Source organism: Canis lupus, chromosome 18 (genome assembly GCF_048164855.1).
Source record: "Canis lupus baileyi chromosome 18, mCanLup2.hap1, whole genome shotgun sequence".
In the NCBI taxonomy this organism is placed as follows: Eukaryota; Metazoa; Chordata; class Mammalia; order Carnivora; family Canidae; genus Canis; species Canis lupus.
Genome location: NC_132855.1, coordinates 25,517,281 through 25,538,171, shown reverse-complemented (window position 1 = coordinate 25,538,171; position 20,891 = coordinate 25,517,281). Strand labels below are relative to the sequence as shown.

Genomic DNA, 20,891 nt, shown 5'->3' with positions numbered 1-20,891 from the left:
TCTTATGAATGGCATTGCAGTATATAAACTGGATATCTTGGGATGAAAAAGTATCAGCAATGAGGCAGTCACAGATACTGTACTGTGAATGTTTGGAAGAGTCCTTTTTTAGGGAATCAAGAGGTCTTTTTTTTTTTTAAGATTTTATTTATTCATGAGAGAGAGCGAGAGAGAGAGAGAGAGAGAGAGAGAGAGAGGCGGAGACACAGGCAGAGGGAGAAGCAGGCTCCATGCAGGGAGCCTGACATGGGACTCGATCCCAGGTCTCCAGGATCACGCCCTGGACTGAAGGCGGGGCTAAACCGCTGAGCCACCCGGACTGCCCAAGGGAGTCCAGAGGTCTTGTTTCTTTTCCTAGCTTAGGTGCCAGCTTCCTACCAGTGTGACTGTTGGTGTATTTTAGGTCTTTGTTTTTATATCTTTCAAATGAATAGGCTAAACAAGATGGTCTTTAAGGATTTTTTTTTTTCCAGCTCTAAGATCTATACTTCTCCTTTTTAGTGCCTACAAAGGAGCCAGGACTGCTATGTACAGCTGCCCAGGATATCTGTGGCACAACACATGACTCTGGGGGTGTGGGTCACATACACTACAGACACATAGAGCTGTGAATGGTTCTACCTGGTTGGGCAATTCGGCATCGTGAAAGGAGAGGTCCTTAAATTTGTTGAGGGCAAGAAATCCCTCAAAAAACTTTCCAATCTTGGCCCTATCTTATTACTTCTGTAGCTATGGTTCTTGCATGTAACACACACCTTTGAATCTGGATCATATATCCACAGTAGCAAATGATCAAAGAAAGGACAGAGTATAGTCAACCCTATAAACAGCTCTCGTTTCAGTACTCCCTCTTCTCTGTGCTCTAGTTTCTGCCTTGGGCATCTGCCCTCTGGACTGTATGACTATGTAAGCTTTACCACTCAGAAAGGTATCTTTGGAATCAACCCTTGCTACCCACCTGACCTTTTCAAATCTATGTCCTTAGTCCTGCCACACTGTAGGCTCAACCTCTAGCAGTCCTAAACCGTATCCATGTCTGACCTTGTCATGCCCTGTTGACCTGTTCATGACCCATACTCTTGGGAGATGGGAGATGTCAAGGTAGAAGAACTTAATACTGTTGAAACACAAAGGGAGTTTTGACCACACCCGGCTGTTGTTCCCCAAGTTGAGTTACTGTTCCATAGGTTGCTTATAGGTGGTTTGCACAAAGTGTTGTTTGGTTGTTTTGGGTAAACCAAGTTAAGTTGATTTTTAATTGTAGCAGAGTGAATCTCCAAGAAAGACTTAGAGTACTTAGCACTCTGCTGACTTAGTGATCTTTGGATAGTCCAGACAGTGTTCTCTGAAAGACCAGTTCGGGAAACCTCATTTACACATAAGGGTCTGGAAGATAAAGCCCAAGGCCACATAGAGTTAGGGATAGAGCATGAATGCCTTCTAAATGTCCAGTACATATAGAAAGCATTAAAAACTCATGGATTTATTGTTTGTATTTGAAGACAGCAATTTTCATAAGAAAATTGATTTTTCCTTTAAAGGAGGACTTTTGAATGTATTTTATAAATGATACTAAGTGTTACCAAATCCTGCTCAGATATTTAGTGTTCAGCTTAAGGTTCTATGACCTGGCATTTAAATATTCCTATCTTGTGCACAAAAATGTGGTCCTTTCTTTAACAAAACATTTAAATGGAAAGCTTTCATCTTTGTACTCATTATTGCTTGTACTCCTCTATTAATATTTATGTTTCTAGGAAAATAGGAAGCTCTTCAAAGCCAATCCTTCTCTGGATACCTGGAAGATTTATGTGGAATTCATTGATGACATTGTGGTAGAAGGCTTTTTTCAAGCTATAATGCATGACTTAGACTTCTTTCTGATGAATACGGAGAAACAGCTGAAACCCGTACCATTTTTTCAAGCACAGATGATCTTAATGCCCCCTGATATTCTTTTTAAACCTTCTTTAGAAAGAGAGGCTGGGGATGGCTTCTATGATCTCGTAGAAGAAATGCTTTGCAGCAGTTGTAGAATGTCTGCTCAGATGAAGCGAGTAGCAGCACATCTGGAAATAGCAAATTATCAGGTATTTCCTTTGAAAATGTGTATGACCTTTCATATTAATGATTTAACAATAAATTGAGATAATGGGGAGCACAAGGAAAGGAAAAGTTGGGAAAAAACACAGTTGTTGATTTTACCAACTATTCTCCCTTTGAAGAATGGCATTGGGCGATGGTACATTGTATGTAATTGACAGAGCGGGTTGGTTTTAACAAACGCTTGCTTTTCCTGTCATTTAGAATGACATGGAGAATATGTTGGGCCTGGTAGAGGTCAGGCAGGAGATAATGAACAGAGTGGCAGATGTCATCAACAAAGTCTTGGACTTCAGAAATACCCTGGACACATACGCGTACCTCTGGGTTGATGATCGAGCTGAGTTTATGAAGCATTTTCTCCTGTATGGCCAGACTGTGTCATCTGAGGAAGTGGATGCTCATGTGTATGAAGAAGTCCCTGCACAACCACCAACTCTTGAACAATTCAAAGAGCAGGCAAGGAGAACACTTAGTATTCGATGTAGTTGCTCATTTTTGACTCAACTGTTAAAGGAATTTTTTTTCTAATTATAGATTGACATTTATGAAGCTCTGTATGTTCAGATGAGCAAGTTTGATGACTTCAGAGTATTTGATAGTTGGTTCAAGGTGGACATGAAGCCTTTCAAAGTGAGCTTGCTGAACATTATTAAGAAATGGAGCTGGATGTTTCAGGAGCATCTTTTGAGATTTGTCATAGACAGGTAGTCTTCTATGCTTCATTGTTTGAAATTACAACTTATAACACCAGACTGCTTTCTAAAGTTGAGACATAAATTTTAAGTACATTAAAAACTGCCAGTTTCTTAACAGAGATAATGAGTAATGTTTAAGTAGAATCTTATTTTCATTATTTCCCTATCAGAAGTCTTATACTTCTAAAGGTTTTAATGAGCTTAATTTGGGTTTGTCTGTGTTCATGTATGTATATGTGTGTATGTATATCTGCAATATGTATTTAATAGTCTGAACGAGCTACAAGAATTTATAAAGGAGACAGATGCTGGACTTCAGAAAGATTTAAGTGAGGGTGATCACGATGGCTTAGTTGATATCATGGGGCATCTTCTGGCAGTAAGAAGCCGACAGAGAACTACAGATGAACTCTTTGAGCCACTAAAACAGACCATCATACTCTTGGAAAACTATGGCCAGAAGATGCCTGAGCAAGTCTACATTCAGTTGGAGGTAAGTGTAGTCGTAAAAGACCCCTAATTAACATAAGTTGGCACCTCCTTTAGCCTAGTTCTTTACATGCCCTCTCTTAGGACATCCTATGACACCCTGTACTGTAGATAACTGTAGGCACTTGACAGGTTAGGAATTGGAAACTTAAAGAGATTTAATACATCTTTCAAGGTCACACGAATCACTGATCCAGCCAGCATGAATCTAGGTGTGTTTCATGCCAACATACTCCATCTGACCGCTGTGCTCACTGCCTTTGTGTTAGGAGGTAGTTAGCCAATAGCCTCTGAGCTGCTCCTTGGAGTTCCACTTAACTCCACTTTCAGACATGAAACATATCCCTAGTCTTTGGAAGGGTCCTAGTCTTTGGAAACCTATCATGGACATTTTAATAAAAAATAAAGCCCAATTTGGATGGAGAAATCACTGTTTTCTAAATAAGAGTACTGTGTCGTTCTTCTGTTGCTATGCTCTGGAAAGACTTGGTGGCTGCTCTGTGCTCAGTGACGATCAAAGTCTTTTTAGTTATAACTGAAACCATGAATCAGATTCTCACAGTCGAGCTTCTATTCCCATGCCTATGTGGAAGATCTATAGATATTTGCATTACTCACTAGCTTCCAGAATGGGCTGATACTTAACCTTGCAAATGTGAGTAGTGGACCCATTAACTTAAGAAAACTTGCGATTGGAGCCTGGGACTCGAATTTGTTTTCAAGGACCAGATGAGTCCACTCCATCAGCTTGCCTCAGAGCATGCTTCCTTTTCCGTGAAATCTCTCTCCAGATCCTTCACTTTTAGAATTTGTATGGTCTCCAGTTTCCCACTTGTTTGTTGAGGTCAGATTCACAGTTCGCATACCATACAAGTAATCATTTCAGAGTGCCTAGCATTTAGTACGTACGTAATGTCGTGTAACTGCCACCTCTGATCTCAGAACATTTTTATCACTTGGAAGAGAACCTCTGCACTCATTAGCCACCCTTCCCCATTACTCTTCCCTACCACCCTGCCACCAGTCCTTGGCTGCTGCCAGTCTTTGCCTGTTTCTCTGGGTTTACTTATTCTAGAAACTTCGTGTAAATGGAATTGTACAATAGCAGGTATTTTGTGTCTGGTCTAACAGTTGGCAAAATATTGTTGAGGTTCAATGACATTGAGGCATGTGAATGCTGTATTCTTCCTTGTGTCTCAACACCAGTACATTGTATTTACATCTACCACAACTCGTTAAGCTTTTCATCTGTTGTTGGACTTGGGGACATTTGGGTTGTTTCCATCTTTTGGCAGTTGTGAATAATGCTGCTATGAGCATGGGTGCGCAAGTATTTATTTGAGTACTTTCCTTCCTTCCTTCCTTCCTTCCTTCCTTCCTTCCTTCCTTCCTTCCTTCCTTCCTTCCTTCCTTTCTTCCTTCCTTCCTTCCTTCCTTCCTTTCTTTTTCCCTTGGTACCTATTTTCAATTTCTTTTTGTAACACAGGAGTGAAATTGCTGGGTCCTAGGGTGATTCCAAGTTTAACTTTCTGAGAAAACGTCAGACTTCTCACAGCAGCTACTGCCTTTTCTAGCTCTTGTTTTGTTTGTGAGGATTAATGCAACAGTGTATTTACAGTTGCTCTCTTTTGACTATAGAAACTATAAAGAATTAATACAGATGCATTACTAAATTCTATTTAACTATAAAGCTGTCCTTAAACTGAAATCTACTTAGACATGGAGATGAAATGTGGAATAATAGGTACATAACAAGAGTGAGAGATGAAATAGTGTGAGGCACACAGCAAATATTTGTTTTTAGAAAGCTTTGGGTATTCTTTGAGCTGGATCTTGGACCTTAAAATAGAGAAACCAGTTATGACACAGGCCTTCAATATGGGGGATTTTAGCTATGGCTTCTAGAATTTCTATTATAAGAGTTAGGCTCATTGCAGTTCATGAATTATTGAAAATGTTTGGCTTTTTAATATTTTGAAAGTGGGCCACCTTCTAGCTACACGTGTGCCTCTGTCAGTAAGAGGCTGCTCAAGAGAAAAAAATAAAATTTGTAGACAATACAAATGGCACGTGGAGGATAGCAGTGCCCCAATTTTATTTTAATTAAACTGGCTTGTGATAGTTACTGTTTGTTTCTTCTTCACAGTCATTAGCAGTTATAACATTTCCCAAATACTTGTCAATGCTTTGGTCTGTGTCTGTGTCCTCACTCACTCACGTATCTACAGTACTGTCTGAGGCAGGATTAAACGTTAATGTATAGATTTTATCAAGTCCTTTCCTTGTTAAGAAGCCTTCACTGACTGCCTTTAGCCTCTGAATATTGTCCAGTTGCCATTGGGGCTCCATTCTATCCAACCTGCGCTGGTAGTCTTACCTTACAGGATCTCAAGGGATCTTGCCCAAATTTCTGCCTGCTGCAACCCAGTCATTACACTCAGTCACAGAATCAGTGCTACCTCTTTGTGGGGATCGTATCATTGAGACTTTGGAGATTATCTGATCTTTTGGTTTTCAAGGAAAATCTCTTTATCAAGTAGAATCTTACTTGGAATCCCTAAATATGAAGCAGGTAATAGCAGGTCTACTGTAACCGGTAAGGGCTTAAGGTGTTTGAGCCCAGGGATGTGACCTTTGTACCCATTACTCCTGAAGGGACTCCAAATGATACTTGGGTTCCATGGGATCAATTGGAAATGCAAAGTGAGACCGTACAGATGAAGGTACAGAGTTTTGATGAGAAGGGTGGAAGGAGGAGATGAAGGACAAAGACATTTAAAGCCCAGGTCTCTTGTTCCCTGGTCTGTTTTGATAATTCCTGTAGGGAATGTTGCCTTCAGAGCATTTTCTTTCCATAACCCGTAAGCCTCCTGCTGGAAGTTAACACATTCTGTCCCATGGAATATTTCCTGGGTGCTTCCCATTTACTCTGACAGATTACAAAGCAATTTAAGTTGGAAGAATGTATTTTATCTTTCTAGTACCCATCCCCCACATGGTTATAGTTGACACTTAGCATGGTGTACTCTTCATAACTGGCAGCTACTCAGTCATTCATCAAATATTTATTGAGGCTTACAAAATAGTCTTTAGAACCTTTGTTTTTGCACTTGAGCTACACAAGTAGAGTCCCCTCACTATGAGTGGTTTTATATGACACAACAATTTCAGTGTCCTAGGAGATCACCCAGAGAAACAATGCTTTGTTAGTCTGGGCACAAGGAATGCTTTTCAACAGCATTTATGCACAACGGCTCTTCAAAGAAAATAATTTGCTCTTGTCCTATTTGCATTGTAGTCAGGGAGTGCAGAGTTTAGTTGCTACCTGAACTATTTATTGCTGCTTTTGTTCTACATCAAGTAGGAATTAACCTTCCCTTCCCTTGGCCTCTCTCTGCTTTAGAAATCCTGGTTAGAGTGAACCTAATCTAAATGCTCAAACTCTCCATCAAGACAAAGTAACACGGAGCTGTGGAAGCCAGAGAACAGTGCAGGATGAGATAGATTAACGTTTTCCTCTGTGCCCCACCAGATTCAAAGCGTCTTTCTTCACTTGCTAAGTTGCTAAACCCCATTCCATTTCCACCTGATAGCAGGGTAAAGTGCTTTCTAGAGCACTTTAATTTTATTCCCTTAACAATAAAAAATTTTGGAAATTGGTGTGTATTTGGAAAAGATATTCTGTATTCTGAGCTAATTACAACAGAGGACAACTCTGGTTTATGCTTGGAAGACAGGAATCAGTGGTGTCCAGGGGTCAGCCTGGCTTGCAGCCTTTTAGCTGCTTGTATCTTTCTGGGGATAAACTCCTCCTCTGCTAGAAGAATGTGAAGATGCCATGGGTTAATGTATAGAGGTTGGAGTAATGGAAATCTTGTGGAGTTGATTTGATTTGGGTGCTAAAGTAATTTCCTGTTTGCACCTTTGTTTTTGTAGGAATTACCTGAAAGATGGGAAACTACCAAAAAGATTGCAGTAACTGTCAGACATGCAGTCTCACCTCTCCAAAATGCAGAAGTCACCCTCCTAAGGAAAAAATGTATTTCATTTGATGTAAGCTAGCTACCATGTTTTGTGGGTATTATGTTCGTTTTCCTTTTGTTTTAAAGAAAGATATTTTTTTTATGAGGGTAATTGAAGCTATTTCTTAAATTTACCTTTAGTTTTTTCTGCCCTCATCAGCAGAAGCAGGCCGAGTTCAGAGAGAGATTCAGACTCTATGCTCCTCTTGGTTTTAATGCAAAAAACCCCTACACGGTGCTTGATAAGGTAATGCTGATTTCAACTTTTTTTTTGCTACAATATCTTGTAGAAAGTCAAATTAGATGCTAAGGTACTGAGATATTTTGCCTTATTTTGGCAGTCAGTTATAGCAGTTGAGAATTAACTATTAAAAACTGGATTATGAACTGCTCACCCCAATAGTATTTTAAATTGCATCTCCCCAAACCACCGTTGTTATCAAAGTGATCATGCTGGTGAAAGTAACAAGTACTATTTTTTAAGCACTTACTATGTAACTGTGTCAAGAACTATAAGCCTATTGCTGTATGTTATTTCTTCTGGTTTTTACAAAGCCGCCCTGTGATATAGCGGCTCTTCTCTTTTTTTCAGATAAAGCATAATGTATGTGTTTTTAAGTAATTTTGGAGATTACACAGTGACAGATTAGTTTTAAAATTCTAGCTGTCCAATTTTTTTTAATCAGGATTTTTAAGCTGTATTATTGTTTGCCATGTGATACTTTGCTAGTGACTTTTAGCCATAGTAAAGAAAGCCCATAACTTCCTCTTAACTGTGGATACAAATATTATGCCTGGTTTCTAATGAACTGCTTTATTATAGTTGACTATAAAGGTGAATATAATGGGCAAATAACCCAAAATGGTGAGTAGTCGTTCACACAAGACTTGAAAAAAATGTTTTAAAAGTTCATTAGAAAAATAACACTTGTGTTTCTTGAGGAATTCTTAAACCAACAGCCAAAATGAGCAATTATGGTGAAGTTTATATTCAGGAGCCATGAGTCTTTCTGAGATCTTCATGGAGGTTGCCATCCTGCTTTTACTTCATACTAGAGATGGTCTTTACTCCTCTAGACTGGGATAAAACTTAGAGCAGGCATAGCTTCATTCAGAACATGAAGACATAGCTTGTACCTCTCTGTCCAAATTCTGGGATGAATTGCATTTAACTGCTTTACACCCCTTTCAGAAAACACCATTTTGTAGCAGAAGATCTCTTGCACTTGGCTGTAGAAAACTGGTTAATGTATTCGTTGTGGGTTAGAATATGCTAATGGAGTTGTGGAGTTTTTAAAGATTCTCTCTAAATTGCAGGTGGTCTGAACAGATTGTGGAAAGGGAGACATTTTTACTTGACTAACCAATGTGCTGTATGTAAACATTTACTATAGTTATTTATTGAATGCTACCATTTGCATGCTGTAATATAATGGCATGTAGCTAAATATTTAAAAGTCAGGGATATTTATCTTTGTACCTACAGAATGTGTCAAGGGATGTTTTGAATATAGTAGTGCTGGGTTACCTTTATTTTGAAGTCGTGTGTGTGTGTGTGTGTGTGTGTGTGCATGCACGTCTAATACTCATCTAAGTGCATTCATCTGGAGGCATGTATGTGCTTGCTCTGGCTAGTATGATAGGTCCTAGAACTCAAGGCATGTCACTCCACTAGGCAGAAACCTTTGACCCTCCAGAGTCAAAGGGAATAGTATGGTGAATCTCTCCTTTATAAATGATTCCTCAGTAAACTTAAATTAAGTGCTTTTGTTTCTTGTGGCCAAATATACAAGAAACACTTGAATTAACATAACTAGGTGTATATATTTAGGAATGATTTAGTATATAAGTAATCAGAAAAAATGGTGACTAGAAGTGCTGCTGACTTTGGGGAGCATGATAGTCTATAGACACTTTGAAAATCCTTTTGTAAGACAGGGGCCAAAACATGTTCACAAATGTGCAACTTGAAGTGTATTGCTGAGCTCCCTGGAAAATGAGAGGAAGCTCTTAAAGGGCAGGTTAAAAAATGGAGTAATTGAATCTACAGTGGAAAGCAGAGGCAAACATAGAAGCCTTCACTGCTGTGGGGGCAAATGAAACATTTATACCAGGGGACATGAAGATGCTTGGGAGTGTGAGTACTGCTTACCCAGGGAGCCTAAATGACCATCAGAAGGACAGTACATTAATTGGGGTTGATTACATGTAATATTCATGCAAGGTAGTACTTACACAGTTAGTGGAAATTAATTAAGTTTATACAGCCTCATGAATATGTAAAGTACACCTCAAAAATAAAATGTCTTAATGTAGTGTATAAAATTATTCACGTAAACTTCAAAAACAAAGTTTAACATTTTAGCATTTAGCAGTGCATACATATGTAGTAAAAAATTAAAGGGGAATATTGAGTAAAAATTAGGTGGTTAAATCTGTAGTGGGAAGGTGGGAAATTAAAGTGAGGAGGCTATTAAAAGTTACTGATAACCTGGTCCTAAGCTGGATGGTGTGTACACACACCTGCTCCCTTGGATGTGTATAGAACTTTTCATAATAAAGAATTGATAAAACTAAGAGAATTGCAGTTGTAGTTTATAAAGGCATAACTTAAAAAAACGAAGCCCGTAACTTGTATAATGAAAGAGGATGAAAGTGCAAATACTCTTCTTGACATAGTAGGAGATTAGGAGAGTTGACAACTGATGAAGCACAAAAGGAGTAAGTATGAATACTTAAATCTTTAAAAAATCAGAACAACTAAAGTAATATAATACTTGGGTATTGGGAGGAGGATGGGAAAATACAGAAAGTGGAAAAATGATCAAGTCGGTTTTTTTGCAAAGCAGTAACCTAGTGTAATGTCTCCACTTGATAAATGAAGGAGAAGCTTGCGCACAGAATTGAGAGTTAGAGATATGGTGCCCTGAAGACCTGGAGAGAGAACCAGCTACTTCTGCATGGCAGGCTCCTCCATACTTCTTTAACTTTTACCATGTGAATACACTACTATGTTAATAAAAACTAAGATTAAGAGTTGGATTATCAAGAAAGAAAAGAATGACCCCACTTACCTTTGGCATAACACACACACTGTCCTACAAAGATGGGGTGGTAGATGAGCCTCGGGAAAGATCGTCATACAGTGAAATTTCTCCTGTTGCACTGTTTTTAGCTCCAGTATTTTATTTCATGAATTCTCTTCAGTACATTTTATACTATTGAAAATCTCTGAGATATTTTTTAAATCCGAAACTACTATTGCTACTATTACTACTTCTTTTTTTTATTTAAAGAAGTGGTTGCTTCTTAAGTGGAAGCTCTAGAGGCTCCCCGTTTTTTCCCCAGCCAAGCCCCCAGCTGTACAATGAAAATCAAGAAAAAAGACTGTTTTTGTAGAAATCTGATGCAAGAGCAAATTTTGCTGAAATATGTATGAAGCATTATTGGTGACATGATTGTGTTTACGACTAGTCTGCTCTCACTAGTAGGCTCATCAAAAACCTACATTTTATTTTATTTATTTTATTTTTTTTAAAACCTACATTTTATCAATAATAATTACACTGCTCATTTTTTAAAATTTTTGCTTTAAAATAAAGGTTGTAAATGTTGACATAACCAGAGGTGTACAGAACCACGTGGCTTCTCTTTCTCTGGCAATTCATTGGATGTTAAAGGTGTTCGTGTGCATGTGCGTGTGTTTTCTCCTTAGGCAAATCAAGAGCTTGAGTTACTGGAAGAAGAAATGTTACAGGTGCAAGAATCTACCCATCTTTTTGAAGTGGCTCTTCCAGAGTACAAACAAATGAAGCAGTGTCGCAAAGAAATAAAATTGCTAAAGGAACTCTGGGATGTCATTACTTATGTTACAGTAAGATACTGCCTGTTTTTTTTTTTTTTAATTTTATTTGGTATAAAAAGGCAATTTTTAGCATCTATATCATTCTCTTAGGGTTTTATCATATCTTAAAATATGTGGGCATTATATTCCCTACCCCCCTGCCCCCCAAATTAAACTCTGTAGATATCTATTAAAGATTCTTCTCTGAATTATCAGTTGCTTTCCTTTTGGATCTGAATGGAACTGTGTAGTGAGTTCAGATTCTTTTCAGGGATTATGTAGGATACGAGTGAAATTAATATATAAATGTATACTACATGTGTATGTACCTGTGCATGCAAATTTATGTATACACTCCCACATCATGTATGTGCATATATAATGGAGCTGACTGAAGTTAATTTGTATGCTGTTAATTAAGTCACAAACTTAAGTGAAAAATAAGTTCTGGGGAACCAGGTACATTGCAACATGTATTACACATAGTTACTTTGAAGTTAATTGAAAGCCTTATAGAAATGTATTAAGGAACAGAATAGAGTCAAAAAGTTACTGAGCATTTTGTTGATAATGGATGAAGATCGCCTTATAGAAGCTCATTTTATGTTACATATAAACTTTAAAAATCTGGTATTTTATGGCAATACGCTTATCAGTTCAGAGTCCTCAGGATTAAATGATAATGATGGTATGTAAATGGAATTTGTCACTGCTACTAGAAATTAATATATCATAATGTTTTCACCTTAAGTTTGACATGTCCTGACAACTTTTTTGTTTTGCTGATAGGGAAGTTTTGACAAGTGCAGTTAATATTTAAATAATTGGCTTTTCACTGGATGATGGAATCACTGTGTATCATCAGTTTATATATTTTGCTGTGGAGACTTGCTTTCACCAAATGTTGTTGACACTTTTATCTGCTTGTGCGTTTCCAGAGAAGCATTGATAATTGGACTAAAACCCAGTGGAGACAGATTAATGTGGAACAGATGGATGTAGAACTCAGAAGGTTTGCCAAGGCAAGTTTCATAACTGTCGATTCAACCATTTCTCTTTCTCAGCCCCACCTCCTCCCATCTTGCCTAACCCAGTATCTGGTATGTTAGGCTGTGTGTCCATATTTACTTCAAATAGGATGATAGGAGACAGCATTTTTTTTTTTTTAAACCCTGAGCCAGTTGCTTTCTAATCAAGCCTGCCTTTTTGTGAATGAGTGGATGAAAGTGTATTAGGGCAAATGAATTTATTAGTAGTGTCTATCATCTTGAACTTTCTTTGGCTCTGTAGAATGGAGAATATTAAGATTAAAAGTACCAGGGTTGAGAAGTTAGGTTTATAAGAGCTTTTGAATTCTTTCCGTGGCAACCATTATTTTGTATTAAAAGATATCTTTTGATTCTGGAATTTGGGGCAATTAATTGAAGTATGCCACTTGTGAAGAAATACGGAATACTGTGATTTTTCTTTTAAGATTTTATTTATTTATTCATGGGAGGCAGAGGCAGAGACATAGGCAGAGGGAGAAGCAGGTTCCCTGTGGGTAGCCCGATGTGGGACTCAATCCCAGGACCCTGGGATCACAACCTGAGCTGAAGGCAGACACTCAACCACTGAGCCACCCAAGTGTCCCTGATCTGTGTTCTTATTCTCTGTTCTGATACCCCAACATGGCTCAGTATATACGGAATAGAGCTGAAGGTCATGCTTTGATATTTAGTCCCCATAGCCATATATGCTCTAAAGAGCGTAGAACCTCTTTGCGTAAAGCCAAAATGCACAGAAGTGAAAGGCAGCTAAAAAGTGGCAAGGCCTTTTACCTTTTTCTCAGAACATCTTTGCTTTAACTCAGTCCTGTGCACAGCTTCTATTAAGTCTTCCCATTTCCCCCCGTTTTATCCTTAATATCTAACTAAAGACCCTAACTAAAATGGCCTGTGATTCTTTTGGATGTCAGGGGGTCACTATATTTCATTATTGTGCCTGTCCCTGTATCACTCTTCTATAGTTTATCTCACTTCAGGGGGACACTTAAACCCCCACTCTTGGCTGGAGCTTTTTTTTTTTTTTTTTTAAACTAGTGGCACTGTTCTCCTTGTGCTGAATTAGCATTTCATTATGGGTTTTCTCATTTATAATTTTTGATGTTTCATGGGCCAGGAAGAGAGCCAAGTCAAAGGGCCCTATTTGACACATCTGAAAATCATGAAATATTTAAGTTCCAAGGAACACACACTCAATGGTAATCGATATTTCAAGGCTATCGTTTAAACAGGTCTCTAGAGGAAGATCTTAGTAATCCAGGTAACAGTTTCCATTTCCTGTTTATTTATATTCCCAGAGGAAACGCTCTTCTTTGTAAACATCCTGGAAATTCAGAGGTTAACTTCCCTACATTGAGTGTCCCTGGGGTTTCCTCATGAGACACCCGGTCAGAGCCTGTGAATAAAAAAGCCGTGTATCCAAGCGGCTTGTACACAGAGGACTTGTAATGTACAAATGAGTGGATCTTTTTCTGTTTCTCTGGCTTTTGCCCTTAACCAAGGGGCTTAAATGCTTCCACTCTTTCATAATCCAGGGAAAGGTATATTTATTCTTTCATAAAACACAAATTATCAAATGTACTAATATACCTGGGGGTCTGTTGTTTTTTTACTTTAGGAATTCTGGTCACTAGACAAGGAAGTCCGTGTGTGGGATGCTTATGCAGGCCTGGAAAGCGCGGTGAAGGACATGGCGGCTTCCCTGAGGGCTGTCATGGAGTTACAGAGCCCTGCTCTCAGAGACAGGCATTGGCACCAGCTGATGAAGGCCACTGGGGTCAGTTTCCTGGGTCTTGTTAATTGAATATTTTTGTGTCTGTGAAGTATTATTCCTTGGTTTACGTTATTCATCTGGGATGAGGTGGGATTTGTGAAAAGACTTCCAGTCAGATGGTGGATGTCAGGCTCCTCAAGATAGAACCAATACTGACCGTGCAGAGATCCTCCTTCAGCTCCTGTTGTGGACTAAATGTCCCCTCCCCTGCCCCAATTAATATATTGAAGCCTAAATTTCCAGTGTGGTGGCATTTGAAGGTGGGGCTTTGGGGAGATAATTGGGTCAGGAGAGTAGAGCTGTTGTGAATGGATTAGTGCCTTTAGAACTGGATGGAAAGACCAGAAATTTCTACCCTCTACCATTTGAGGGTACAGCAGGAAGACAGACATCCATAAACCAAGAGGGCCTTCACCAGGAAGCCACCCATGCTGGAACCCTGGTGTCAGACTTCCAGCCTCTAAAACAGTGAGCTCGTGAATAAATGTTTATTGTTTAAACCACCCAATTTATAGTATTCTCTTATAGCAGCTGAACTTAAGACGCCCTCCTTTTACTGACTATGTAACTTCTTTTTTTTTTGTTTTTTTTTTCCTGACTATGCAACTTCAAACAAGACACTTCCCTATTTTGAGTTTTGTTTTTTATTAATAAAATGAGAGGATGCTGTGTGCTCTCGTACATCAGAAGACTCTCCTTTTTTTTTTAAAGATTTTATTTATTTATTCATAATAGACACACACACACACACACACAGAGCCAGAGGCACAGGCAGAGGGAGAAGCAGGCTCCATGCAAGGAGCCCGATGTGGGACTTGATCCTGGGACTCCAGGATCAGGCCCTGGGCCCAAGGCAGGCGCTAAACCGCTGAGCAACCCAGGGATCCCCTCAGAAGACTCTCCTAAGGATCAAGTGAGATAATGTAAGGGCCTTGTATACAGCACAACATGGCTACAAAGAGCCTTGGGTATTGTGGAAGGAACCAGAGGGTATAAAAGAGAATTTAGGGGAAGAGAGAATTCTGAAATTGTGACTTCTCCGCAGCCCCCTCTCCCTGCCCCTGGTGCATCTAATAATGGTGTCTTTTTTGATGGTCTTTTGATTTTATTGGAAAGTATGAAATTATCCTGTGTTCATGCCTCTTAAGGTTATATTTTCTTGCCTTTCTACATCTTATTTGAGAGCAGATAGACCAACTTTTTACTTTATTTTTCAGAGAAGGTGATCTTTAGGAGTTTAAAATACTAACAGTCAGCCTGAGGTGTACATTTTCTCCTAGGCAACATTGTGAAGAAAGGCTCTCAGGACTTGAAGACAGAGTTAGTAGAGTAGGGAAGCTGAGGAAGGGGACAGCCTGGTGAAGGGGGATGGCTGAGGCTTTATTGGTCCAACCCTACCACTTAACATTTTGGATTTAACATCTGGATTTTGGGCAAGTTACCTGCTCTCCAGACTCCACTTGCCCCTTTTATGAAATAGAACTAATCCTGTTATGCTTCCCATGCAGATGTAGTTAGCACATTGGAAATGAGATTATATAGTAAGTGTTCAGTAAATGGTCCCTGAAGCTAATATTATTATGCTTTCCATAGTCTTTCAGACTTTGGGTATTTAGATTGATACATTCATTCTGAAAACCTTTATTGAATCTTTTAATATATGATAAACCGCGTATCCCCCTTCTCCTTTTCCTGCAATGAGATTGCTCTTCACAGTATCAGGCCTCTGTACAGGCTAGAAAAAGGCACCTCCTCGCAGGCCTTCCTGGGGTGTCAGGGCAGCAGCTAGACTCAGCCTCCAGTTGTTAGCTGGCTGGGTGCGTGTCTGCGTTTCTGGAGACAGACCTGGGTCCATGACCTGTCACCCTTGGAGTGAGATCAGAAGTAATGTAGATAGAGGGTGACTGACTCATCTGGTTTGCTCAGGACTTTGCAGGTTTTAGCCCTAAAAGTCCTACATCCCAGGAAACCCCTGGTCCTGGGCAAACAGGAATGCTTAGTCACCCTATGCAGAGAGGCAGAAGGTGACAAGCAATGTCACAGGTTGGGGAGAGTCAGAAAGGGCTATGGCTCTCAAGAGGCAGGCATTGGTTAGCAGCAACCACAGGAAAGGAACGGGCTTCCCTGCACCCATGTAGCAGGGTTGGGTCTTCATGTGTGAGGGGTGTGACTGAGTTTGAGCACTTAGGAAGACTAGAGAGCTTCTTAGCAAATACTGGGGTTGTAGGAAGGGGGTGGCGACAGTCAACAAGATGAGGAAATGTGAATTATTTTGTCACATGGTAAATATGAGTAATGACGCTATGAGTAAAAATATTTTTTGCCAAGGAACGAAGATTAAATTAGTGAGAAAATTAAGTTAAATCACGGAAGCAACTGGGAATTATGTCCGGTGAATAGAGTACTTGAGGAAGAAAAGACAAATGAGCTACTCCCTGATTCCTGGGATTTCAACCAAATTAAAATAAATGAACACTGTGATTCTCTTTAAAAATGGGTTTTGTGGGCACAGAGATAAGAAATGAGCTGACAAGGGAAGGCTAGGAAACAAAAGAAAGTAGTGGAGTGTGAACATGGCCTGAACCTTGGCCCTAGCTTCTGGTGGCTGATGCCTCAGTAACTATGAGCTTTTTAGCTTTTGTCTTTAATGGTCCCCACCTTCCAGAACTAGAGGTGTGCTCAGCAGCCCACTTGAATATATTTAGCAGTGATTCATTCTTCTGGCCATTAGGCACAAGAACCATTAATACATGTGTAATGTAAATTCTGCCCTTTTCTCTTCCTAATTAGGTCAGATTTTCAATCAATGAAGCCACAACTTTGGCAGATCTGTTAGCATTGCGGTTACACCAAGTGGAAGATGATGTCCGGAGCATTGTGGACCAAGCAGTGAAGGAACTGGGAACCGAAAAGGTGGGGTCTTTGGGCTGTTCCTCTTTACACTGAACTCATTCTGTGCAGTAGCCCCTAAGACTCAGAAGTTCCCCTGCCATTGGCATGTGGACACCTGAGTCCCATTTTCTTCTCTGCTGCTAGGGTGTGTGTGTGACTTGGGCAGGAAACTGAATCCTTCTAAGCCACAGTACAGGTGTAAAATAGGAGGATTGGCCCAGGTGATAAGGGTGGTGGTGGTGGTGGTGATAATGATAGCAGAAAACACATGTCATTTATTTTGTTGCAAGCACTGCTCTAAGTGCTTTAAATTATTTAATCCTGAAGTTGGTAATACTCTTACCCTGTTTTACAGATGAGGAAACTGAGGTACACTGGGGTAACTGACTTACCCAGGTGCACATTCAGACACTCCAAGCACTGCCTGTCTCCTGCTGGCTATTGTGTACATAATTTCAACCTGTAGATAACTTTTTTTTTTTTTTTTTTTTGTAGATAACTTTTGAAGTCCCTTTCTGCTCTAGCATCCTGTTTCAGAGAAGGATATAAAACTCAGGTCCAACAGAAATTTGATAAGAGGGTTTGTTTTTGTGAGATGGAATTCATTCTCTGAATCTCATCACCATGAATTATAGGAAAAAAATGAGGCTGCTAATATTGGATAGCATTTTTTTTAGAATTATAAAAGTTTTTTTTTTTTTTAAATTTCAGATGCATAGACGTTCATCATAAATTAAACTTCCATTCACATAACTTAATACTGTTTACATCTAGGCCATTACTGAAATCAGTCAGACCTGGGCAACCATGGAGTTCTCTTACGAAGTTCACTATCGGACGGGCATTCCATTACTGAAATCTGATGAACAACTTTTTGAGACTCTAGAGCACAACCAAGTAAGATGAGTGTTTTTATTACAGATTTTTTCTTTTGAATGACAATTTTAGACTTTTTCCAAGTTCCAGTACTCAATATTTTTTCATTCACTGGGTCTCTCCTTGTCCCGGACTTGGCATGGCACCATTTAGGATCAAAAGACATAAACACTTACTTTCAAGGAATTTGGACTTGAGCAGGGAGACCGAGATTAGGGCTCCAAGGGTCTAAATGAGAGAGAGACTTTGTATTGAGGAGGGTGAAAAACTCTGGGAGAGCTTTGTAAGTTGGACTGGTAGTCAGTAAAGAATGGCAATCAGAGAAGGGTGTTAGAGACAGTGAGGACAACAGTGGTTGTCAGGGGCTGGGGAGCAGGGAAATGTGGAGATGTCGGCCGCAGGATACACATTTTCAGGTATAAGATGAGCAAGTCCTGTGGATCTAAATTATGTCGTTGTGACTATAGTTACCAATACTTTATTGTCTACTTGAAACTTGTTGGGAGAATAGATCATAATACTATGGTTATTCTATGAGGAATGGAGATGTTAAGGAACCTCATTGTAGTTACCATTTTACAATATATATGTGTATCAAAGTATCACCTGGTACACTTTAAACTTCATGTCTGTAATAGCTTAATAAAATTGGTGGTGGGGGAGAAGAGTCAAATGTATTAAATACTTAGAGGTGAAAGGGAATGAGAAGAGGCCTTTCTACTCAGCAATTTTCTGAGATTTCAACCTCAGAGGATGGTGACAAGTGCTCATCAGACTGCTCAGCATCAATGCTTGGTAGTCAAGCAACATGAGAGGAAAAGTGGGCAGCTGAGGGCTTAGGAAGTTGCAGAGAAATTGGTTTTGTTTTTTCAGTATTGGGGAAAAATATTTATAACCTTGCAATGATTAATATGCAGGGACCCCAAGGAGAGAATGAGAAAAGATGAAGAAATAAAATGTAATTCCTAAAGCTGCCCCCTGGAACACAGTATTTTTTTCTGCCTGCAAAGAGAATACATGGTCTTCTTGAGGAAGACACAGGAAATGCAGTTACTTGCATTTATTTTTTTTTCCCTTGGGAAAAAAATGCAGTATGAGTATTTAATGCCATTAATTGATTTATTTAGCAAATACTGAATGCCTGTTCCAGGTGTTGCATGCTAGTTCATAGGAATCCAGGAAGAGGTATGGTCCCTCCCTCATGGCACTTCGTCTCCCGACTGACCTGTTATTTAAAATTCTGTCTTTCTCTTAGGTTCAGTTGCAGAGTCTGCTTCAAAGCAAGTATGTGGAATATTTTATTGAACAAGTGATAAGCTGGCAAAATAAATTAAACATAGCTGACTTGGTCATCTTTACTTGGATGGAAGTCCAGCGAACTTGGTCTCACCTGGAAAGCATCTTTGTTTGTTCAGAAGACATTCGAATCCAGCTTGTGAAAGATGCTAGAAGATTCGATGGAGTAGATGCTGAATTTAAGGTTCATAGAAGATAGACTGTTTTCTATCCTAGCAAGGTTTTCCAAACAATATGAAAATCTTGTAAAGAACCATGATTTGGGGCATTGTATTTATAAAAATACCCCTTTGCATTTTAGGAAGTGAATGGGGAAGCTCTTTCTTGTGAAGGGTTAGATAATAGTATTTCAGGCTCTGTGGTTGTGTATGGTCTCTGTCACAACCACTTAATGCTGCCATTGTAGTGTGAAAGAAAACACATTAAGTAAACAAATGGGTGTGGCTATGCACCAATAAAACTTGACTTATGGACACTGAAATTTGGGTTTCTTATAATTTTCGTGTTCTACAAAATATTAAGCAGCTTTTGACTTTTTTCCACCAGTTAAAAACGTAAGTACCATTTTTAGCTTCTGGCCATATAAGAAGCAGCAGGTCTTATGTTTCCCTTAAACCGCAGGTTGCTGACTGATAACGGTCATCTTAGTGAAGTGAATACTGCAGAGGGCATGCCAGTCACAATACCACTAGTTACCTGTTTATTTCCTAAGAGCCACAGAAAACACACAGATGTGCATATGATGGTGATGAAGGACTTGAAAGACATCCAGCAAAGAATAATGGCTATATCTTTTTATAGAGAAACGAATAACTATTTTTTTATTCTTATGTAAAGAACACTACCCAGAGGGCTACTATTTTAACTTTTAAGAAAGAAAGAATTGATTTCGTCACATTTTCATAAGTGAATGTACTTTTGAAGATTCTGGGTTCTCTATTCTTTTTGTTTGTTTGACGCAGAATGGTGATGATGCCCATCAGATTTATTTTGATAAGAATTGTGTGATTATACTTGGTTTTTGACCTTTAGCTAAAAGTTTAAAGCAAAAGTGAATAGACATGGTGTTGGAAGTCTCTTTAACTTTACTCTCTTACAGTTTGTTCCTCATTTTTAAATTCCCCAAATGGGTGAAAGATGGAATAAAGTAATTTCTAATATCAATGGCTCCATCTTATACTTTCATACAGGACTTAATGTTGAAGACAGCTAAAATAAAGAATGTTCTAGATGCAACATGCAGACCTAATCTCTATGAAAAACTTAAAGACTTACAGTACAGGTAAGTGTACTATACCTGTAAACTATAAAACTATAACTATAAAGTGATCAATTTGTTAAATTTTTATGAGATTGCTTTTAAGTATCTTATAGTATCTAGCATCGTGTTACTGTAGACACACCAGTACCAAATTACTTTAGTCTTGTTTATAGTTGTCTAGTTGCCTTGAGCATAATAGATGGTATGTATATAATGTAAATCAAATACATTTCTCTTTCCTGAAAGGACTATCATAGTAGTAAAATTGAAATATTATCAAGAGCATTAATCACTTCTTTTATTGAAGTATTGTGCAAATATTTATTAAGCATCTACTCTATTCCAGGAACTTGGATTGTGCTTAGTAATCTCAAGTCGTTTATTTTGTATTTAGTTTATACTAGAAATTATTCTTAGAATGCACGTTAGTACTTAGGAAATCCTTAAGGGCCATTTGTAATTTCGCATAGAAGTCTACACAGCTAGTGGTGGTAAGAATATTCTGGCTTTTGATTAAAAATAGGCAACCAGCTACTAAAAGAAGAGGTTTGTACAGAATTTTGATCACTTTGTATTGCAAAGTAGAGAAGAGC

The 20,891-nt window shown here is 38.9% G+C and overlaps 1 protein-coding gene across 1 annotated transcript in view; it reads left to right on the top strand.

Annotated features, from left to right (window-relative positions):
- Nucleotides 1-20,891, top strand: part of DNAH11 (dynein axonemal heavy chain 11) — a 316,619-nt gene that overhangs the window by 48,628 nt on the left and 247,100 nt on the right. Inside the window, 13 exon segments of the mRNA XM_072783813.1 lie at nt 1,758-2,090; nt 2,308-2,562; nt 2,641-2,810; nt 3,072-3,294; nt 7,227-7,343; nt 7,473-7,559; nt 11,028-11,186; nt 12,095-12,178; nt 13,818-13,976; nt 16,764-16,886; nt 17,640-17,762; nt 18,997-19,221; nt 20,228-20,319. Of these exon segments, the coding sequence (XP_072639914.1) occupies nt 1,758-2,090; nt 2,308-2,562; nt 2,641-2,810; nt 3,072-3,294; nt 7,227-7,343; nt 7,473-7,559; nt 11,028-11,186; nt 12,095-12,178; nt 13,818-13,976; nt 16,764-16,886; nt 17,640-17,762; nt 18,997-19,221; nt 20,228-20,319 (2,150 nt within the window).